We start from the raw sequence: 23,617 nt of genomic DNA on the forward strand, positions 1-23,617 counted from the left end.
CTAAAAATGAAATATTCATCTTACTTAGTTTAAATATATTTGTGTGTGCATTTCACGGTGGTACCGTACATATATAAACATAAACTTTTTTCTTTTTAGCTTAAAGATAAAATTTCCAACTTAAATTTTTTTAAAGCAAAAGAAGATAGATGAGAAATCTAAATACAAAAATTAATCAGAATAAATTTATAAACTATAATTTTGTATTGCACAATATTTTAGTAATATATTTTTTTATGTAAAAGAATTATTTAAAGACCAAGGAGGTTAAAGACTATCAAAAATAGTTATATATAAATGAAAAAAAAAGAGGTATAAAAAAGGTTTAAAAGGGACACATTTGTCATTTAATTTATTTATTTTATTTCGAAATAAATTATTCTAAATTTAATACACTACCTTATCTATATTAATTATTAATTACGAAATAAATTATTACATGCTTTACAATCAAATAAGATATTAAAAATTAATTAAAATTTATCAGGCAATTACTAGGCCATTTTAATTGTCAAATAACTGTACAGCACAAAAGTTATCTTTTTCCCATTTGACAAATGCAACATGACATATTACTCTACTACTCAACTGCCTAACCAACATGACTTTTTATAGTTAACAATACAACCTTTAAGTACTCAAGTTCACATGTACTCTTGCTGCACACATCCCACTGTATTCTCACAACAAGTTGCCTATATAAATAATCTTTGCCTTATCGCCGATAAATAAATTCAGTCGAATTCAATAACTTTTACTAATTATTTTAATATTAAATATATCTAAATTTATTTATTAACACTTGAAATCATAGCTATTGATGGAATTATTGAACTTTTAGCAGTATCTATTTCGGTAGAAGACAGTGACTCTCAGTTCTCATCTTGCCTTATCGTTTTGTTTCCCTTCTTATCTTCATATAACCCTCTGTTTTTTTGAAAGGACAAGTGGCACGGTATTATTCGGATGACTTTATGATAAAATTAAAAGATTCTTTTGATAATCAATAAACATATAAGTTCAAGATATACACCGATCTAACACAATTCGATGTATAAAATATCTCGCGTTTATGTAGGTTCAAGAGAAGGGTAACACTCGTTGAACGCGTGATATATAGGTCATACAAAGATAACTTTAGAGTTGATTTGAACTTAGATGAATGATATTTTGGATATTATCGTGGGGATGATAGTGAAGGGAAATTGTGTAACACAAAAGAGGGTTATGTGATAGAGAGCCACACATTTGCATACCCCTAATCGGATGTGGTTTAAAATATTCACCTCCAAAAACTGATCCTCAAATTTGTGCTTCTCTATTCATCCACCCCATATAATTTTTGTCTTTTTATTAATTCCTATTTAATTAATTTCTTGCCCCATTTTTGTCATTATTATTATTGTTTTCTTTTTTCTACTATTTTAGTAGCAATTTGTTCACTGGTTTTCACTAAGCACAAAGTGTTCTCAACACAGCTTGGGAGTCCAAGGTCTGTTCTTAACTTCTCTTACACTTTTTTTGTAAAGGTTTTAATTTACTTTCAAGAATCTTGTTTGTTTGAGTCTTATTAGATGATATAGTTCTCTGTTTACTGCATGCATGTATGATGTTTTTTCTACTTTTTTGATTCATTTTTCATGGGGTTTGTTCTGTTTCTGCCAAGCTTAGTTTCTTTATTTGTGTTCTTGTTTATTGTTTCTTGATCAAACATGTTATCACAGGTTCGAGTTGTGAAAGTAGCTACTTATGCTTGCATTAAGTTAATTAACGTGGGATGCTTTGTGCACCGAACTGTTTTGTTTTTTGTTTTTATCAAATTTCTTGTATCATTTAGTCTCATAGGGAAGCTATCGTTGTTTTTACATTTATGATGCATACTGGTTCTTCACTAATCATGACGAAAACTTCATCTTGGAAAATATTTTACACGATGAAGTCATTTTTTGCTGTTTGATTGACAGAGGAAACTGTTTTTCAGCAAGGGTTCGATGACTTATAGGTGGAAGTTATCTACTTTTATAAGTATCGATTCCAGCTCCAATTACTTCGTAAAACTTGTTTTGACTAACTTTTGGACATTATAGGTAGAAATCATTCAGTCTCAGAGAGAATTTGTTGTTTATCTAAGTTGTTTTTCACATGTTTGATGTATACTTCTTTATCTTCACTAATTAAGGCGTATTTTGTATGACGAGAACATTTTCTTGAAGAACTTTATGGTACTTAGTTTATACCCAATCAAGTACTAGAAAATGATGTAGATGAAGTTTCTTTGAGTAAAATATTTTCCTTGGTTGCTGTCATATGATTCAACAGTAATATGTATCTTCAATAAGGCTTGTCAACAGTGCTAATTTTGTGTAGCGTCAGGAAGTTTGGAAGGGGAGCGTGAAATACTGCTAAAGATGGAGGAAGTAACCAATGTTACGGAGTATCAGGAGATCGCCAAGAAAAAGTTGCCAAAGATGGTTTATGACTACTATGCCTCGGGAGCTGAGGACCAGTGGACTCTGGCTGAGAACAGAAACGCCTTCTCAAGAATTCTGTAAGTAGCTCTAGCTCTAGCTCTAAGACCTGAATTACATAATATATGACTCTTAAGTTATATTCACATGTATAATTCTGTTCTTTTATAACCGATACAGGTTTAGGCCCCGTATTCTCATTGATGTGAGCAAAATTGACATGACCACCACAGTGCTAGGATTCAAGATTTCAATGCCTATCATGATTGCACCAACAGCCATGCAGAAAATGGCACATCCTGAAGGTATATCTTGCACTCATACAAGTTTTTAACTGTATAATCTTATTATCTGGACTCGTTGGGTGTAACCATGAATTTATATCATGTTATCGTAACTAACCTCAAAGGACATAAGTAATATGTTAATGGACTGTTTCAAATAAACTGAAGATTTGTGAATTTTCATCCATGCATATTTGAGAGGCTTTGAGCTCTGTCTACTTGAGAAACTTGTTGGTCACATTTGGTTTAACTATTAATTATTAGAAGTGATTCTAGAATTCAGATGGCAATGGTTTTACGTGTAGTACTAAACATCTTTTTTGAAGGCTCGAGTATTCTTTATGTGGAAAAACTCTAAGGTGTTTCGGAAGTCTGATTACTTGGTTGCTTTATGCAGGGGAGTATGCTACAGCAAGAGCAGCATCAGCAGCAGGCACAATCATGGTTAGTTTCACTTGGTTCTCAATAGTAACTCTAATTTTATAATAATGCCTATGGATTGCAAATATGATGGATTCATAGCTGATGTTAAATAATGTCGTAAAGCAATTTAGGAGTCTCGATAATACTAATATCGTTTCAGCCAATGGTTAGTGACTTTAAATCTTCTTTAGAAATGCATAGTACAATTGAGAGAGTTGAGTCAACTTTGGCTTTGCACTCCATACCTTGCATATAATTATGTTATAATCACAATGAATGAAGCTTTAAGTTTCTGGAAGTGATCAATACATCATATTGTTTCCCCTGCATTTATTTATTTAACGTGTGCGGTCAATCCTCACAAAACAAGTTCTTTTATATTTCCATTTGGTTCTCTTCTTGTGATTAGAAACCTTGGAATTAGTTGTTCATTATGAATAAATTTAAACGGGGTTCGACTTCTTGGTATTTAGAGTATTCATGAACAGAAAAAAGACGTTTCAATGAAAAAGGAGTATATCTTGCACCCTTAGATTTCATGTATGATTTCTGCCTCTTCAGTGCAGCTAATTCAAGCTTTAGTTGTTGTTTGTTACTGTAATTACTATTCCCGGGAGGCAGAAGGATTACGTATTAGGACAACAATTTACTGGTTTCTCAGAAGGCTCTTGAAGCCTCATGAGCTGTTATGATCTAAAGTACTTGTATTTGACTTAGAGTGTGGTGTTTTTCACTTTGTTAACGCTACACAAATTTGTCTTTCAGACATTGTCATCCTGGGCCACTTCCAGCGTTGAGGAGGTTGCTTCAACAGGACCTGGCATCCGTTTCTTCCAGCTTTATGTGAGCATGAACTTACTGTTAAAATTTAGGAGAAATGTACACACACCACATTATGCCTAAACTGTATCTATCTTCTCATATATTCAGGTCTACAAGGACAGAAATGTTGTTGCTCAACTTGTGAGGAGAGCTGAAAAGGCAGGTTTCAAGGCTATAGCCCTCACAGTTGATACCCCAAGGCTCGGACGTAGAGAAGCTGATATTAAGAACAGGTATATGTCTTAATATTACTGTCACTCTATTAGGTTGTGTTGCCCTTTCAACCAGATAAGGAGCTTAATATATGAAGCTGTTCAAGTTAATTTTATCTTCATCCCCTTGCAGATTCGTGTTGCCACCATTTTTGACATTGAAGAACTTTGAAGGATTGGACCTTGGCAAGATGGACCAAGTGAGTAGACGAATAGATATTTCTCTGATCTGTGCATCAAGTTCTTGTAAGAATCTGTTTATGTATAATCTTAAATTGTCTTCTTGTTGCAGGCTAATGACTCTGGCTTAGCTTCGTATGTTGCTGGTCAAATTGATCGCACTTTGAGCTGGAAGGTATAATACCTTTCCTCGGGTCATCCTACATATTCCATGTTTTATTCCACTTTCCATCATTTCTTAAGAATTCAGTAGGCCAAGAACTATTCTTTAATCTTAAAATTGGTAGAAACAGTAAACATATGAAATACACGTATATTTTTTGGCCAATGAGGAAAAGAACATCAGTTTTGTCAGTAGTTCAAGTGCACTGAGGTTAGGATTGAAAGTTGAAACTCAATTTGACATGACAAAAAGAAGATTTGATGAACTTGCATTGCATTTGAAACTGTGATGGACCATTCTGTGCTTAAAAATGAATCTCAAGAAAAATTTCATACGTCAATGATTTCTTTCTGGACTTGAACAGGATGTTCAGTGGCTCCAGACTATCACTTCAATGCCAATCCTGGTGAAGGGTGTAATTACGGCTGAGGATGGTATATGATTCAATACTCTAAAAAATTTACCCTCTTTTATTATTCAGTCCAATTGTGTTCATGCATTAATGCTGAAACAATTTACCATCTTGGACTTGCAGCTAGGCTTGCAGTTCAGGCTGGAGCAGCTGGTATCATTGTGTCAAACCATGGTGCTCGCCAGCTCGATTATGTCCCTGCAACAATCTCGGCTCTTGAAGAGGTATATGACTTGTTTCTAACCGTACTTGTTCTTTTGTTGTTCCTGTTACCTGTTCTTTGCCTTCTGTTGGGAGCTTCTACACACATCCTGATTTTCTCCGTTCATGCTGTTGTTCCAGGTTGTGAAAGGTGCACAAGGCAGGATCCCCGTATTCTTGGATGGAGGTGTCCGCCGTGGAACAGATGTCTTTAAAGCTTTGGCACTTGGAGCTTCAGGCATTTTTGTAAGTACCATATACTGATTGGACCTAGATTGGTAGCCACATAGCTCAATCTTTTATCTTTATGTGGTGGTTTTCGCAGATTGGAAGGCCAGTAGTTTTCTCATTGGCTGCTGAAGGAGAAGCTGGAGTGAAAAAAGTGCTGCAAATGTTGCGCGATGAGTTTGAGCTAACTATGGCATTGAGTGGCTGTCGCTCACTGAAGGAGATTACTAGAAACCACATTGTCACTGAATGGGACACCCCACATGCTGCTCTTCCAGCCCCAAGGTTGTGAGCATGTACTTGAAGTTTCATATTATTTCATCAAAGCAATATTGCTTCACTGTCTAAGAAGCTTATAATTTGATTTGAATACTCGTTTCTGTTTAATGAGTTTACGGTTATGTTAAGCTTTTCATGGTATTGGAAAACTGATATATTCTGATAAATGGCAAGTGATGCCTCCACTGTACATCCTCTATTTCTATATATCATCATATCGTGGAACTTTGCGCGTAAAGTTCTCTGTTCAATAGCTCAATACATAGCAGAGGTAGAACTTGTCTAGTAGATCTACATCTTCAAAATCAATGCTTAATTCAGATAAAGGAGCAGGATTATGGTAATTACTCGTTCAATAACATATCTAGAGTGATTCCACTAGTGTACTCTGAGGACTGTGGCCATACATACTTTACCTCTATCTCAAGGAGATAGAGACGTTGTTTCCAATAATGATAACTAGTTTGGGGTTTATGTTGTTAGATTGAATTATGTGTGGTGCACATAAACAATACAACAACATTTTGAAGATGATACTACAGAAGCCATGGCTTGTAGAGTTCCTTTTTTTTTTTTTTGTAGGTAATCATACCAAAGAAGCCAACCCAGTCTGCTTACAAAGCAGTATCCTCAGTTTAACTTTAAAATGTATGATTTAACTGCCTTAGAACAGTTTATGGAAAAAAATAAAAATCAGTTTCACTCGCAAAAATTTCAATCTTTTTTTAAGTAAAATGCATGTCCAAACACAATTTTATTACTCAAATTTTCAAGTTTCAACTTCAAAATCTATAGTCGAACAGAAAATAACATCGTAATTGTTAACAAGTAACATACTATAATATGCCTAACTTTGGATTAAAGAAAATAACTCTTATTTTGAGATGAAAAGAGCATAAAGATATAGTTAAAAACAATATATAAGGTATCATTTACTAAAATTAGAGCTAGAAACGATACTTATTTTGAGAGAATAAACTATAAAATTAGAGTTAAAAATAAATACATTTAATTAGTGTTTTGAATTTCTAAATCATTGATTAATCCGAGTTAGAAAGGGTATAACGACATTTCAGTTGCCTTAGAAAAATCGGACATTTTTTTTATTTGGAATAAAGGGAGTATAACAATATTTTCCTTGCTTTAACAAAAAAATGATTATTAACATCTTTGCAACACATTAACTAGTTATTATCAATTTCTAACATCTAAAACTATTTTTTCACTTTTAATGCTAATTTGCTGATTAATAATAATCAACAAAAATATAATATATATATATACACACATATACGTTTAATTAGTAAAAATATTTTTTTCTACCGAGCAAGTAAATATATAACTTACCTCTATTTTTATTCAACTAAATCAAATACGTACTGAATTTTAAAACCAGAGTAATATTTTTTGGGTTCAGTAATATTAGTAAAAAAAAAACACTTTATGTGGAGGAAGAAAAAGAAAAAAAAAAGACATCATATATAATAGATTATTAGACGTTGGCGCAAATTAGTGTAGCCCTAAAAACCCAAAGAGCTACAGAGGTTTAAGCAAAAGCAAAAATGGGGAAGAAACGAGAACGCCTCACAAATCCAGAACCCTTCCTTGACGATGATTCAAAATCCAAAGCTTCCTCGAAGAAACGCTCCAAAGCTCCTAAATCTCACCAGCAGCAACAACAGGCAAATCGCACTATACGATTTCGGCTGAAATAAGTAGTTAAGAAATTGATTGAATAAACTTAAGAACTAATTGTGGATTTGTTTGTTGTTGACAGGTTATATCGTCTAGTATTAGTTCGAAGATATTGAAGGAGGCGTTACTTCAGCAGAAGGAAGTAGATGAGGAGGAGACACGAGAGAGAAATCCTAATGCTATAGTGTTTTCGGAGGATGTTGCAACTAGAGCTGTTGAGGAGGATGACGATGACATTGATAATTTTAGTGGGTTTCAGGAGACTCAAAGTCAATTTGGTGATTTGGAGGTAACTACTTTGTGAAATTAGCTTAGTGGCTGCTAGGAAGGTTGATTGATGTAGTAACTATTCAATTGCTTAAACTTTTTATTGTGTTTCATTGACATGGAACTGTTTAGTCTGTATGAGCTTCACAAACTTCCTATAACTGGAACATAGAGGATTCCTTATTGAGCAGATCTGCAGATGGATATAGATGATTTATAAAGCCTATCTCGACTAATTTTGGTTTGAGGTCTAGTTATTTGCTTAGTTGATTTTCATTGACACCGGTTATGACTGGACCTTTTCTAGCTACAACAAGAGCATCATTTTATCTGTTTAATACAATAAAAATTGGATCTTAACTGATATCTACCAAGACAAGAAAAATCCAATTTTCAAGAATAGAAACGGGTCATTTCTTATGGTATCAGTTCACAACAGTTAATGACTTCTTTTTTTCTGCGCCTCAACACAGGATGAGGTTGACAAGTTGCTATTGGAGGATGAGAAGCTATTGGAGGCTTTTTATTCTACACAAAATCGCCCTGAACGCACATTGGGCCAAATCCTTATTGAAAAGAGCAAGGAACAGAACGCACAAGTTTCTTCAGGTTTTATTCCGTCATTTCAGAATAGAAAACAACTATCACCAACATTTGACTTGCGATTGTTCTTGAGCAACCGAAGCTTTAATTACATTTATTATCAAACTTCTTTTAAGCAATTTGACAATGTCCTTTATCCAAAATAATAATCATAAAAGCTATTTAACTATGAGAACTGATTATGTTTGTTTGTTGCAGTGCAACCAATGCCTAAATTGGATGAATCGATCATTGAATTATACAAAGGGTATGTTTCTCCTGGTCCTTATTTTATCAGTTCTTTATCTGCAAGCTTAGCTTGCCTGACTGGCGGTGGTTGTTTTGCAGTGTTGGCAAGCATCTTAGCAAATACAATTCAGGCAAGATGCCAAAAGCGTTCAAACATATTCCTTCATTGCAATATTGGGAAGATGTTCTATATTTAACAGAACCTGAGAAATGGTCACCAAATGCAATGTACCAAGCCACAAGAATATTTGCTTCAAATTTGGGTGTCAAGAAGGCAGAACGCTTCTACAAGTTGGTCTTACTCCCACGAGTTAGAGATGATATTCGCAAGAATAAGAGATTGCATTTTGCTCTGTATCAGTCCTTGAAGAAATCTCTTTATAAGCCTGCTGCCTTTAATAAGGGAATCTTGTTTCCTTTGTGTGAGGTATAAAACTAATGTGAGAAAAATCTTTAAATTGATTGGAGGATTGCATTTATGTCCAAAGTTTACAACTTCTTTTGTAGAAACTAACAATGATTAGATTAGCTATATTGTCTTGATTGCCTACTGATTGTTTACATGACTTGCTTTACAGCAAAATATAGGTCGTGACTCAGGGATATTGAAAAGTGGGTTAAGGGTTTTCCGTTTATCTGCTTCTCTATTTTATGGGTATTTTGTTACAGCTGTGCAAAAAACTTGGTGAAGTCTGGTGTTACATGCATGCTGAGAATTTTGTTGTTAAGCAGGAGTTACTCGAGAACCTGACATTCTTCTTGTATATTTTAGTTAACCAAAAGCTACCAAAAGTTAGTAAGTGGATAGATGAGTCAAAAGTTACCTATGTGGTTAATGTTTCAAAGCCTTGCTTGCAATGAGATATTACAATTGTGTGCTGCCTCTTTTTTTCTTCCTCCTTTTTGGGTGTCTGGGTTTCATACAATTTATGTACTATCTGACTCTTTTTCTTTTGTTGTTGGGAACTTTCATTATGCATAAATTCTCAATGAGAAAAAAGAAAAAGAAAAGAAAGTTTTGTTATGTGCCTGTCTAATCTCTTAGTAACACACGGCCATCCTGTAGTGAGATATGACTTGAGTGTCTGTTGAGATCAGTTTTCTCTGATTCTCTTATGTACTTTCACATTGTCAGGATTTAATATAATTCTACCTCTGTATCATCTCTTTGTATATGTGTATGATGTGTATCCTGCTTTCTGAAATGTCTATTTCTGATCCAGTCAAGGACATGCACCTTGAGGGAGGCTGTGATCTTTGGGAGTGTTATTGAGAAGGTCTCCATTCCGCATCTTCATGCTAGGTATGGTTGCTTGAAATATTTATCGATACACTAAGAGTAGTCAGTAGCTGAATAACTAAACTTTGTATTTTTACTGGAAATTTTAGCTTAGGACAAGATTAGAAACAGAAAGAGTAGTACTCTATTTCTATATCTTATTCTTGTTGCAACTTCCTCTCATCTTTTGCTAATAAAGACAGTTATTATCAAGGTATTGCTGCTGTCTCTGTAATATCTCATTCTTTTAGAAGCCTTTAACTTTTAATCGTTTTGGTATGCAGTGTAGCGCTGCTGAAACTTGCAGAGATGGAGTATTGTGGCACAACAAGGTATTCTACATGTTGTGCTATCTTTTGAACTTTTTCCTTTTAGTTTACCCATGATTCAAGTGCCAGTAGAAAGCTGTACACTAGGATATTTATCCTGGTTAATGTAAAAGTAGCATTAGTTTACGTCAGTCTGCATTCTTTTGAACTGTATACTAGGATATTTATCCTGGTTAATGTAAAGTAGCATTAGTTTACATCAGTCTGCTTTCTTGGAGGGAAAAGTTCTGGATTTAGTTTTTAGGGATGGACCTACATGAAATAATTGCTTTTATTGATATCAATGGGAGCTAAACTATACAGCTGGAACTTTTAAGCATCAGGATATGTTCAATCATGCAAGTCATGCTGTGTTATGCAGAAATTATTTTAGGCTACAACTAGTCTGATCATTTTATTCTTTCTTTTTGCTGCAGTTATTTCATCAAGTTACTGATTGAGAAGAAATATGCTTTGCCCTATCGTGTACTTGATGCCATGGTAGCACACTTCATGAATTTCTTTGATGAAACAAGAGTCATGCCTGTGATCTGGCACCTGTCACTTCTTGTATTTGTGCAGAGGTTAGTTTCACCCTTCCAATCTTGTGGTGTTTCTTCCTCTCTATGTCAAATGGTAGTTGAGTTCGAAGGTTATTTTCTTATTTTGAATGATAAAAGCTTCAAGGTTACTTCTTATACTTAACCCAATTGATAAGCTACATATTAGACTCATTTACACGTCTCGCCTTCTACTGATCATCTTTTCTCTCAAGTAACCATACACACTTTAAATTCTTTTTAGTGTCCTTGTGGAGTAAAATTCTTATTTTGAATATATAATTACAAATTTATTGACAAAATGGGAATGTAAAATGATGATTAACATCAATTTCTTTTATACTAAGGAACATGATGTAACAATTCTTGTTAATTCCTAATGTCTACTTTACTATGCTGTATGACTGACACTGCCTTTCTAAGTATACTTTTAGGTAGACAAGTGTTGTCACTTATTTAGGCGATGTTATGTTCTTTTCTTTTAATAGCAATTCAATGGTAACCTTGATATTGCTTTTGAATCATCGAGTCTTTCTTTTTTACATTCTTGTCAATTTGTTCAATAACATGATAGATTTTGCAGAGTTCTGAATGTTGTTTATACTATGTGGGAAAATATCGTTATAGGTACAAAACTGAGATGAGGAAGGAGGATAAAGCTAACATAAGGGCACTTGTTGAAAGACAAAGACATAGATTGGTATGCTTTTGTATTTTATTTTTTCGTTGCTGCTGTTCTGTTTTCTGTTGATGCAAGCAAATTCAAGTTATGTTTGTGCTTCCAAATGCAGATTACACCAGATATATTGAGGGAAATCGAAAAGAGCAGAAGTCGTGGGGAAAAGGAGGATGATCCAATGTTAATTGATATCCTCTCATTGATGGTTTAAATCTTTCTGTTACATATCTGCTTGAGCTTAATTTGGTCTGTTTATACTGTGTCGCCTGCTCTTGCCATAACATAGTCGGGTTCTTAATGTTTTAAAAACTGTTGATGAAATAAAAAATCTTTAAACCTTTCGTGCCAGTTCATGCTTAAATTCTGCTATTTCCTGTGAGTGCGTGCATATCTGCATCGATGGAATAGGTTGTCATGCACAACAACAATCTTCTGTTTGTAAGTTTTGTGTATTGTTGAAGTTTGTTGCTTTTTGCAAGATGGATAATTTTTAAATTGTTTATTTCCTGTTGTTCTGTAACGACTGAAGTAAAATAGTAGATGTAGCTATGATTTATTCATGTTGCTATTAATATTTTTTCTGCTGCATCATTGGAAAATATATTTTCTTTAACTCTGTATTACCAAGTCCTCTTTCTGTGATCAATAAAGCAATTGAAGAAGATAGGTTTGATATCCCCGATGTTCCTATGGAGGAGGACTAGATTTTCTCAGCAACCTCTATACGTGGTAAGATACTCGCTCATGTGAATGAAATTTCTTGGTGTATCTATATACGCGTGAAGCTCCAAGCCAATACTGCAGACTAAGTTCCTTTTTTCCCTTCAGATGCAGTATGTGATGGGGATGGTATACTAGCAGATTCAGGTTTCAATATGTAATAGAGATCGAGCTGTGTGATAAGATAGATGAGCATACATGTGTGGGCTGTTGGAGTTGAGCTAGAGATTTTGCAATATATTCTTAAATGATATTTATATTTTTTGATTCCTGTCTTCATCGGCATATGCCTAAGCAGGTTTATGCAGCGACGAACCAGAAAGTTGTAACCGCCATGTTTTTTTGAAGTTTAGTGTATCAATGATACTCCCCTGAGAATACATGGGTTAAATTTTACTATGACTCCGTATTCAACTATGCTTTGGTCCAAAACAAGTTGAGGTTGGCTACAATTCGTGTAGTTACTCAACTTTATCCATCGAATTCTGTGGTGAATGATTTTTTCGTTTCAATTGTTTATATATTATTTTGCACAGACTTACTTTTACCCACCAAGGTATGGATGAATGAAAAAATAAAATAAATAGAGAACACTTTGTATTTATCTCCCATAGAGGTAAGGATAATGTCTTGCGTATAATCCACTCCTTCAATCCTACTTCTGGAATTGTCATCCAATTGATTCCACAATTAAGTATTTCTGTCTGATACTTGATTACACAAAAAATATACCTTTTATAATAATGAAATTTGATTTTTTTTTGGATAGTTCATACAAAAATTAATATACTCTCTACAAAAATTGGAGTTATAATCATATTTCATACATACTTACGTAGCATAATTATGAAATATAAACTTCTTATGTCTCATTTATTGCATCTTGATAGTTAAATTTTTATTAGTCAAAGACTTCAGAGACATTAGAGTGACTTTGATATCCAAAAAGCAAGTACATACAAAATTTCTGTATACTCGTTATTTTAATATATATAAAAACGTATATATATTAGCCGTTATTATTTTGATAAAGAATATATCGCACGAAAAATCATGAATCAGCCAACTATTGGGCCTCATGGCATAAATTTCGAAGAAAATCATTTCTGAGCCTGGCCCCAAAAAAGGTTGAAATCGCCGGGACAATTCACACAGCCAATTGAATAGCGAGCCTTGTGTGTCTGCAATGGAAGAAGCGAAAGAGATCCAGTTAAGGTGTTTACAGTGGTGGAGTATTGATGGATAACGGATGCTATTGTTCCGGAGTTGTAATTCTTCGTAATCAGCTGAAAACCGAATCCTTCATGGTAATTCTATTTTGACCTCATTGGTCTAAATGTTTAATGTTATGGATGAATTTATGAAGCAATTTGAATTCGTTATTGCTGTGATTACCACTAGAAGAACTAAGGAAACAAATTTTAGTATGGAAATGCTCCCGCTGTAAATTCCTTCATGTAACTCTGACCATATATTTTGGTGTAGTTTTTAAAATTCATCTTCAAATATATGTTATAATCATGAAACTTGATTAGATTTGAAGAACTGATCTACAAAGACCTGTTTTCGGATTTCCACTGACAAAATTATTTCCAAGTAGAATGCATGTCCAAACACAACTTTAAAAACTCAAAATTTGAAGTTTCAAGTTTGAACTTCGTACTCCAGAGATCAAGTTTAATAGATAAACTTTTTAGGTATTTTGAAACTGTGGTAGGAGTAAGCTCACTTTAGGGGACTCTACTGTGCAGCTTTATTGAATGGAGAACACTTGAGTAACACATTGGGAAATTCTTTTAGCAGTTCTACCCCTTGATTCTCCCTTATTATCACCAGAATGACACTTGATTTGGTCACGTGTCTAAATGAATGGGGAATAGAGGTCAACCCGATCCATGAATTCAGCCCAGGATGATGTCTACCTTTAGCATTGTGAAGTTGAAAATGAGATCCACTTGACATATTCCTTATAAGTTTGATTCTAGCTGATGGAATAAAGTCCTGTGCATTAACATATTGTTCCTATTCACTCTCTCTATATGTCTTCGCCGCTGGTTTTATGATCATCTGCCATAGTACCTCTTAGCGGATTTAAATTTTGATGGTCAGACGGAATTTGACATCATAGACTTCATTAAAGAACATTTCCTCTTGATCTTCACCCTGCTCCTCTTTAACTGACTTGCCATCATCCTTCCCAACAATCTCTTCTATATCCTCCTTCATTTCCACAAATAATGTTGAGGTGTTTGGCCTTGCATCAACATCCCGGAAAGTACTTTTAGCTTCTGTTTACATAGTAGATTGTATGTGAGGTAACAGAAAGTTGAAAGTTTTATCGATGGAAGACTAGATGGCTTGAGGACATGGCTGGGGAGTTTTGTGTTAGGTGCTTGGTTTCAGGCTTTTTATTGGAAAGAAGTTGGATTATGGAGTAGAATTGTGCTTATCGGATTGATGGATCTCATGCTACTTGGCTACTTCATACACGTCTGTAAGAGTTGTAGGATGCTTATAGCAATGATACATTCTCATGAAACTTGGCTACTTAATGCACATCTGTAGAAGTTCTAGGTATAATATCCTAGGAATAATCTCTAATGAAATATGAATTTCACTTATGTAACTGAAGGGTTTTACAATCCCTCTGGAATTCTGGTTTCCCGCCATTGCAATTGAAAGATAATTTCAATTGTACAAACCTCTGATTCAAAATGTTGTGGTTTGCTCAACTAACCAGCCATTAGAAGAAGGAAAATAAACTTGAAGGAATGAAAAGTAATTAGAAATAAGGAAGAAGGTTAGAGGAGCAAAAAAAGAGCTAAAATGGGGTTCAGATATGGATTTCAATCCTTTCCTTTGAGACGTCCCTGCTGGATATTCCTCTTACTGACTCTAACAAACTAACAAAAATGCAAACTGACTCTCCCCTTAAACATTTGCAGCTTAGCATCCATCGCATCACAACAATGACCAAGCTATTGAGTTAGGGGCATATATAGATTGATAGCATAACATATGACAATATTAAATCTTTTTCAATAGTAGAGAGGTAACTATGACCCTTTTTCTAAAATATAAACAGAAGATTCTCCTTTCTCCAAGAAGAAACAAAATGCAGACCATAGACAAAACTCAGAGCCTGAGCAGAAAAAATATTATTCTTGCTTTTTCCCAAAAGTGAACTGAAAGGAAATAGAGGAAATAAAAGATACGGGCAGTCAAACTTGTTTGCCAAAGTAATTAATTTTTTTTTAAAGAAAGAAAGATAGATTAATCATGAAGGCCACTGTTTCTTGTGCTTTGTCCAACTCTGATATTTGGTGATCTTCTCATGTCATTTATTCTCTGATGTTGTGTGTTTTTGATTGTATTCTCAAGAGTACATCTCTTTTACTCTTGCAGGATATCTCTTTTTCTCTTGGATTCTAAATTCTTGATTTTTTCCTTACTTGAGGTGTGCACTTATTGATCGCTTGTGTGCCGCACCTCGCCTGAAGTGTGGTTAGGCGCCATTCTGTTCATTGCATTGCCTCAGGACCTGAATCTTGTCTTTGTTTTCATTAGAGGCATGAAATGCTCAAAGTGTAAAGTCTCTTAAATTTGATTTGTCCTAGCTCCTATAATTAACAAACTATATGTTGTATTTTGTTTGACAGATATATAGGTGTTATACATCAAATTATATGCACTTCATTGCTTATTTTTTCACAAATAGTTTAGATATACATGCAAACAGGGTGCTTCCCTTCAGGTTGGCGGTAGATGTTATATTGAATATGTTTCATACATTTTCGAAAAGTATTTCTTTTTTGTTCATTTGGACATGCTCTACTGGCGTTTTAAAGTTTTTGGATTTGTTTCTCCTGTGGGTTCTTCTATTTTCTGATGAAAAAGTGATGCTATAACAATTGTGATGTCGGGTATGATAATTTTGGGTTATATCATATAATATAGCTATCAAGGTGAACCCACCTTGTACCGAAGGGGGTTAATCTAATCAGTTTTATGGAAAATAATTACTCTATACAAAGATATAATACATAATTATAGATAGCTAACCACTTAATACAGATGGATTCCAGTATGCTCGTAAAGGGGTTAATCTGTTGCTTATATCATGCATTCAATTCCTTTGAACTTTTCTTTTCTAGAATTTATGTTTCCAGCCAGACCCCTTTAACTCTCCCTGTCACACCCCTTGTCTGTTTTTTGATGTATCCAAAGCTTTAAATAAAATAGTAAGAAAGAAAAATGCAGCTGGCCTGATTCTGCATTCTGCTTATTTCAGCAGTCTCCCTACTTCTAGCATCAACCATGCAGTGATACTTTGTTTTCTTTTTCAGAGTAAGTAACCGCAGTAGTTCTTTGGTCACTATTTTTGCTATAGTAAGCCAATTTTTGAATTTCTTTCATGCCACATTGGTTGGGTAATGAAATAGTGATCTGCTTATATGAATTTGGATAAACTTTCCCTCATTTGCTAGCTTTTGAGTTTGAGTTTGAGTTAGACCAAGTGTCATGTTACATGGTATAAGAGCTTGGTTGTTCCATGTTTGAGGCCCAATGCTATATTGTCCACTCTCCAGTTGGGAGAGTTGGCCCTGAGCATTGGACTTGGGTGTGAAGATGTGGTCAGAGAATGTATTGGTGGTCTGCTTATATGACAATCCTCCTCATGAGCTAGCGTTTGGCTTGTAAGGCCCTAATACCATATGTTTACCGGGATTGTTTCGTAGGCTATCATACAGATATTGGAAATCTTATTCCAACAAATTTTATATTTGATGTTTTACCATCTCATCCAGCAATTTTAAGTTTGTGAATTTAAAACCTCTGTAAGTAGCATGCTTACCTCCAAATTTTAATGATGTGGTGCTCTCAGATGTTTTACTAATATACGATCTTGGAGTAACAACAACAATAACATACCAAATGTAATCTCACAAGTGGAGGCGGGGGTGCGTTGAGTGTATGCAAACGTTATCCCTACCTCATGGAGGTGGAGAGGCTATTTCCTAAAGACCCTCGGCGCTAGAGCAACAAATCAAAGTAGCTATGGAAAAGGAAACACAACATTAAATATACACAATCTTGGAGTTGCTAAATGATTATTGTGTCTCTTTCTATTTCTGATTATTGAGTTTTGTGATGTTGCTTATCGCTTTCTTTGTAGCTTTCTTCTAGTGAGAAATAAAAGTGGTCTATTGATGTTATCAAAGTCACAAACTGCGAGTCTTAGGTGTTAGGTCTAGTGGATATCTCATTACAAGATAATAAAAAGAATGGTGAAATTTTTAATTTCTTTGCTTTATCTATTAAGGAAGGTGCTAGACTTCAAGGAATTCAGAAAGACTCCTCATTGTGTTGGGCATCACATTGATAGTTGAATTGAGGAGTTCAACAGAAACTCTGCATTTGCATTAGCCTAAGGTCTATAAATGTTCAATTTGTTAAATTGCTTGTGTTTAGTATTTGATTAGCAGAATCTTGAAATTTCTTACCAACGTTTTCATCGGTAGTTCTAGATAGTCTTAAAGAAGAAAGTAGGAAAGTAAGTTTTGGGGGACTAGCTGCTACTGTGCAGATGAATACAATTTCATTGAGAAGTTTGTGAAGATAAATACAACAGTAGTAAGAAAATAAAAATGATGTTTGGAAATTGAGATAGTCAAAGCTGTTGCCTTGGTTTTATTCTATCATAAGCAAAAAGACATCAAAACCATGCCTTTTGAGCCTAAAAGAATTTTATTTAGGTGGAAACAAATATGACAGTCATTTTATCTTCAAGTTATTAAGAATATACACTAAGTTGTCTTAACAAACCATAAGAAGCATCCAGCAATTATGAGGTCGCTTATCTGAAATCCTATCTGTATTGTTTATTATATCTTATGGGTCACGGTTTATGATATTCTTTTTCCATTTTTGGCTTCATTTATCAAATGAAACAGGCATATCTCTGGTTTGTTAGATGCCACGTCCAAGCTTTCATTTCCCTATTTAACATTATCTTGTAAATGTGGGCTATCCAGATGTACACATGTGCAATGCACATGTCATCTCATATAAAACATAGACAACACCAAAGACTTAGTTTTGCTTCCTTGCAACATATTATATCTGTTATTTAAGCTGTAAGGTAGGTGGTTCAAAGAGATCATATTTCCCCTTCCTATAATTGAATTTTTGTTCAGGATTTTGAGTGTTGGCAGTCATGTGGGTGAGGCACGCAATGATGTCAAGCATTATTGCAAAGAGGGTATCCCCAAAAGTTGATGTTATGTGGGTTGGACCAGTAACAAGATGACACAAATCAATAGCCTCTTTACTGAAAAGGACACTCAAAAGTTTTTTCTTTTAGATTTGTATCAAAATCTATGTCACCATTGGTTCCTTTGGGGACCCTTTCTCATTGGTGTTGACACGTTATTGAAAATTGGTCCCTTGACTTAATCTTCTGCAGCTTTTTGAGGAGATATTGGTTTGTTGGTTCAATTGTTTTCAGCTGAATATGCCTTTAATAAACTCCTTTTTTCACAAAATCCAACTTGTGTTATCTTTACTTTTTTGCATTTTGATGTTCTTGGAACTTTGTTAGTAAAAAGTGGACATGGCTTCTTGTGGGCCATTTTTAGAATCTGTATTATGTGGGTGTTAGAGAATTATGATATAGAAAGCAATCTGATAGTATCTTCATGAAAAGGTGCTTTTTTATCTGATTACTAGTTTTGCTCTATTAACTCTCTCCTTGATTTTTTCATCTGGTCCATATGCTTGTTGTTGATGTGTTGTACTAGGTATCCCCAACAGGCAAACTTAGTTTTAACATTATTTGTTTCCTTTAGTTGACTATAAGACTTGGTCCTTTAGGAACTTGAGAAGCCAATATGATGTCAGTAATGATTTAGCTTAATGAAGTCAGTTACTAGTAAGTATTATTCATAAGAAATCCTGGGAAAGTTCTGGAACTTCTAGAAGCGTCACGAAGTTTCCGAGTCAAAGGATATGTGCAAATCAGGAGTTTCTTGTTGCAAGTATGACTCAAGCACATGTTTGAAGATTCTAGGTTTTTGTATAGATTGCAGTTGTTTCAAACTCTGTGAGCTGTAAAAAAAACTGGATATGTGAGCTGTAAAAACTGGAGCAAAAAGAAAAACTTGCTTTTGGTGACTTCAGTTCAGTAGCAAATGCAGGATTTGTGCAATGCAAGAATCTGTTTGCTGGGAATTTACAGACAAAATCCCTGAAATTTGGCTATGATAATGCACTTTTAGACAGTTCTAGAATTGAAGCAGCAATGATGATGCTTGCTTTTGCATACTTTAAGATATTAGAAAAAAATAAAATAACATGAGCATTTCTATTTTTGGTATAGAAGCAATGAGAGAGGATGAAATAGACACCAATACTTAGCATGTTATGGGGAAATGAGAACCTTTTTAGCTACCAACTTAAATCAGGTATTAATACTTGCATCAGGGTATAGGCTCCTAAATCAATGTATCATGTCCTTTGGTGTGCGATCACCGTCCTTGATTGCACTTTAATGAACTCAGATTATTTTGTACATTAAGTTACCCTTATTTAGTCCAACTTGTCACTGGCACAAGTATCAAATAATTTTGCTCACTTAAAATTTAACAAATTATAAGAATCACTTAGTATGTTAATAATATTTTTACTTATTTTTAACTTATCGATTGATGTCAACTGCTCGAACCAGCCTCACTTATTATGATTTTTTTGCGTGTGGACCTCCCTTGTCATATCCACACACTAAGGCTTCTACCAGACCATAGGTCACACTACCAATAAAATGATAGCGACTGTATACATATTTCATTCAGTTTTAGCCTTTTAGGATTCATTAATTATGCTGTACACCTATCATATTGTCTTAATCCAATGAATTTGTTTTTGATTAAACCTTAGAATGTCGACATGTGTACTACTTCTAAAAGTGTGCATTTTATTAATTTGTTAGTGGACAATGGGCACATGCATAGACTGAATAAATATTATTATCTGCCTAATAACAAGGTGGAAATCTAGTTATACAGCAAAAATAAAATAAAAATGCTATCCCTTTTTATTTAAAATGCTAGATAATGCCACAGCCCCAGAGAACCTAATTAAATACCAGTGATTACTAAGAAAAAAGAACTAATTAAACTTAATCAGCTAAGTACTAATGTACTAGTTTATTACTAATTGTCTAACGTGATGGTAAACCTAAACATTGGTGGAAATTGGAATTAGCATTTTTGAATAGGAAGGTATTATTATACTTATAATATGCATATCATCCTTAAAGTTAGTCCGAATAAAATTAAGGAAGAATATAATCCTATATTAGTCCGGTCAAAACTCAAAAAATGAAAAGTAAACTTATATGATCGACAGATAGAAGCGAATCTCAGATTTAAACTTAGTCGATTCGATCTTTCAAGTTTTTGCTTAAAAATCTTACTCTACTATTAGAGGTCTTTGATTCATATCTAATACTTTTCAGGTTTCAAAATACTTGTCATTCTTCTTTTCTTGGAAGTAAATTTGATTATCTTTAGATTGAAGCTTATAAACTAACTAAAAATCAATTTAATATTTCAAAACTAAACTTTAGGTATCCGACAACTACACCAAAAATATGATAAAATGTGATCCTTTCCATAAAATATGATGATAACATACATCTTAAATCTTTGTCAAAGTTTACATAGTTGTTCTTCCGGGAAAAGAAATGTGGCAAATAATTTGGTATATATTTGTAAAATTTAGGTGGAGATATTATAGATATATTTATGTTCTACATCGAAAAAATTACTCATAACCGAAGAGTTGCATCCACCACTGAAACTAGGAGAGTACGTAGGATTAGGACTATATATTAATAATAATTATACATCTTACATCATTAGAAAGTTAACCGCCCATCAACTAACCATGCACTTTACAAAATTATATATCTTTAAATACCTTAATGTAATCCTAATCCTACGTACTCTCTTTAAGCATATGAAGAAGTTAATAGTATATGCTATAAATTATACTAGTTAATAGATTGTGACTGATGTAACTATATAAAATTTAATACCTTATGTCAAAAAATTATAATACGTATATTAAAAACTATATTGGAGTACTATATATATAACTATTATTTTTTATATCTAACCGGTATATTTGAACGTTGAACGTTCTTGTCTACTTTATATCGTGCAACTCAAATCTTGAATAGTTTTAAACACTTACTCTCCTATTAGACATTCACATAATAATAGTATTGGGATGAATATATTTATATTAGTTGAGCTAGGACCAAATTTTTTTGTTTATACGTGAAAAACACATCATGATATCCGTCATGCTCCATTTACTATACATTACTTTTAGATACCAAAGGTAATGACATTTTTTGTTCTTTTGTAAAGACTCTCTCCACATATTTTAATGCCAATATTAAAGGGAAGTTTAGACTAACGATAAAATAAAATTTATCGTTATCTGATTTATAAATCATGAGTTTAAATTGTGAAAACACTAACTAATTCTAACGTTAGAGTGGACTATCCAAACGGGAAACGACTTTTCTCTTGACTTTACTAACTTAAATGTTTTACGCATACACACAATTTTTTATTTTATAATAGCAAAATTATATATAGCACATCATATGTAATGTTGTATATCGAGTGGGTAAGTAATAGGTGTGTATTGACCAATCATGAGCTTAATACTCCATGCATTTTGGGCATCTACTATGGATCAATAGACACCTGCCTTCCTCTTTGACCACATAACTTTGCTTATTATTTTTAGGACCCACCTAATAATTCATGCTGTTTCTTTCTCCATCTTCTTTAGCTTACCCCTTTTTTATTACTTTTTTTTGGCCCATTGGGGGGTGGGGGTGGGGGGGTGGGATGGGGGTTTGGTAAAAATTTATTAACTCGATGTTAATTGACACCGTGAGTGGTTTTAATATCCGAATTATCAGTTCATATGAATCCAATAACTTAATTTAACTTAAATTCTTAATTTGAAAATTCGTTAAATAATATAAATAACGTCTCAATTCTCACACCTATTAGATCAAATGAATTGTGCTAGGGTTTCAAATTTAGATTAATAATTTTAAATTCTGAAATTATTTTTGGTTTAGATTGGATTTTATCGATTTAAATATATTTGATGATAATAATGTATGTGTAGATGCATGTTGAGTATTTGATTTGAAGCTTTATTTCTCGTTCTTTTTTTGTGTTTTTTTTTTATTGGTCTAGGGATTATTTATATTCCGTGCTTATATTAAGAGTACATCAAATTTAAGTGTAAATAAGTTCATTCGAATTCAGTATTTTAGAAGGTTTATTTGAAAATTCACTAAATATAATTATAAAATAATAGATCCTTGAACCTACCTAGTACATCAAATTAGTTGTGATAGCATTTTAAACTCGAATTTATAAATTCAAATTAAATTTATGTAAATACTAAGTGTGACTATGTTTTTTTCTTCTTTAAGAAGGAAATGAAAGTAACTTTACTTCTAATTAAAAAAAAGGGTTAAGTTTGGGATTACTTTTTAATTACAGACGAAAAAAATATTATTGTTCTTAACATTTGGATTTCTTGAAGGGTCTTATTCCCTAAGTGGTCCAATAAATTTAATCAAATTTTAAAAAAATAAATTAAAGGAGTGAGTGTGAATCTGAAAAGCAACATTAGTTGATATATCATTATAGACTAATTAGTAATTACTCATAATGGGAAGCAAACCTAAACACTTAACTTATTGGAATGACCATTTATATATAAGGTACTAATTATAAGTAATAACAATGCAATATTATAAACAAATTAATTAATCCCTTGTCAAAGGTGACAATATTATTGAGAGTGCAAAATGATGTCTTCTTTTTATTATAAAATAAATAATTTTGTCTTTTTGTCTCCTATGTAGAAGAATAATCTTTCTCTAGTTTAATAACCCAATGAGAATTTCTTAAATCAAATCCCAACAAACAATTGAAACTATATCATCATTTTCCACTAAAAACATTTTAATTTTTAATTTTTTTAGAAAGAGTAATTTTGAGCATGCATGTTAGAATAATGATATTATAATTTATTAAAGGTCAATTTTTGTGTACGTATACAAGTTTAATTATCATTACATCAACACTTATATTAATGTTATGTAATAAAAATGTGAAAAAAAAATTAGTGCTATTATTATATTTATAAAGGTTCAATTTTTGTGTACGTATACAAGTTCAATTATCATTATATCAACATTTATATATTAATGTAACCATTATCATTATATCAACATTTAAATATTAATGTAACCAAACTATGTAATGAAAATGTGAAGAAAATAGTGCCCGGAGGATATAAGTCCTCGAAAAATGAATTATTACAATTTTGTGTTACACAAAATGAAAATACTTACAACTTTCATAGTACTATGCTTCATCAAGAGGTTACAAAATTCCAGTCCCTTTTTTTTTTTTATAAGTATCAAAAACACATTTAAATTATTCACTTTTTTTTAGTTTCATATCTAAATATTAAAAGTGTGAGTTTCATACATAAACTAT

General features: G+C 33.1%; 2 protein-coding genes and 1 long non-coding RNA gene across 5 annotated transcripts; all 3 read left to right on the forward strand.

Moving 5' to 3' along the window:
• Nucleotides 1-945: 945 nt before the first annotated feature.
• Nucleotides 946-5,910, forward strand: LOC544106 (peroxisomal (S)-2-hydroxy-acid oxidase GLO1). 3 transcript variants are annotated; one of them, XM_004243141.4, is made up of 12 exons: nucleotides 946-1,492; nucleotides 2,368-2,548; nucleotides 2,649-2,773; nucleotides 3,150-3,196; nucleotides 3,941-4,018; nucleotides 4,106-4,230; nucleotides 4,343-4,409; nucleotides 4,502-4,564; nucleotides 4,917-4,986; nucleotides 5,088-5,188; nucleotides 5,307-5,411; nucleotides 5,491-5,910. In XM_004243141.4, exons 2-12 carry the CDS (start codon nucleotides 2,409-2,411, stop codon nucleotides 5,683-5,685), a joined length of 1,116 nt encoding a protein of 371 aa, XP_004243189.1. In that variant the 5' UTR covers nucleotides 946-1,492; nucleotides 2,368-2,408; the 3' UTR covers nucleotides 5,686-5,910. The 3 variants fall into 3 exon arrangements, with proteins under 3 accessions (XP_004243189.1, XP_010323620.1, NP_001294871.1); XM_010325318.4 differs by having other exon boundaries at nucleotides 2,378-2,548; NM_001307942.1 differs by having other exon boundaries at nucleotides 1,333-1,492; nucleotides 2,374-2,548.
• A 1,273-nt stretch (nucleotides 5,911-7,183) lies between these two features.
• Nucleotides 7,184-12,413, forward strand: LOC101267909 (bystin-like protein). The gene is made up of 12 exons (NM_001347599.1): nucleotides 7,184-7,354; nucleotides 7,450-7,656; nucleotides 8,108-8,243; nucleotides 8,436-8,484; nucleotides 8,565-8,892; nucleotides 9,689-9,768; nucleotides 10,029-10,076; nucleotides 10,490-10,636; nucleotides 11,240-11,312; nucleotides 11,404-11,479; nucleotides 11,916-12,020; nucleotides 12,120-12,413. Exons 1-11 carry the CDS (start codon nucleotides 7,235-7,237, stop codon nucleotides 11,993-11,995), a joined length of 1,344 nt encoding a protein of 447 aa, NP_001334528.1. The 5' UTR covers nucleotides 7,184-7,234; the 3' UTR covers nucleotides 11,996-12,020; nucleotides 12,120-12,413.
• A 483-nt stretch (nucleotides 12,414-12,896) lies between these two features.
• LOC104648377 (uncharacterized) lies at nucleotides 12,897-15,702 on the forward strand. The gene is made up of 2 exons (XR_742374.4): nucleotides 12,897-13,318; nucleotides 15,417-15,702. It is a non-coding gene; the product is annotated as an uncharacterized lncRNA (long non-coding RNA).
• The last annotated feature ends 7,915 nt before the right edge of the window (nucleotides 15,703-23,617 follow it).

This window comes from Solanum lycopersicum, chromosome 7, assembly GCF_036512215.1.
Source record: "Solanum lycopersicum chromosome 7, SLM_r2.1".
Classification (NCBI taxonomy): Eukaryota; Viridiplantae; Streptophyta; class Magnoliopsida; order Solanales; family Solanaceae; genus Solanum; species Solanum lycopersicum.

What these genes read in the sequence shown, in the direction of transcription:
- LOC544106 (XM_004243141.4), top strand. Translation starts at nt 2,409, where the DNA reads ATGGAGGAAGTAACCAATGTTACGGAGTATCAGGAGATCGCCAAGAAA. An exon ending in ATCGCACTTTGAGCTGGAAG is followed by an intron (nt 4,565 to 4,916) that starts GTATAATACCTT and finishes GGACTTGAACAG; the next exon opens with GATGTTCAGTGGCTCCAGAC. An exon ending in CAATCTCGGCTCTTGAAGAG is followed by an intron (nt 5,189 to 5,306) that starts GTATATGACTTG and finishes CTGTTGTTCCAG; the next exon opens with GTTGTGAAAGGTGCACAAGG.
- LOC101267909 (NM_001347599.1), top strand. Translation starts at nt 7,235, where the DNA reads ATGGGGAAGAAACGAGAACGCCTCACAAATCCAGAACCCTTCCTTGAC. An exon ending in GTCAATTTGGTGATTTGGAG is followed by an intron (nt 7,657 to 8,107) that starts GTAACTACTTTG and finishes GCCTCAACACAG; the next exon opens with GATGAGGTTGACAAGTTGCT. An exon ending in GAGTATTGTGGCACAACAAG is followed by an intron (nt 10,077 to 10,489) that starts GTATTCTACATG and finishes TTTTTGCTGCAG; the next exon opens with TTATTTCATCAAGTTACTGA.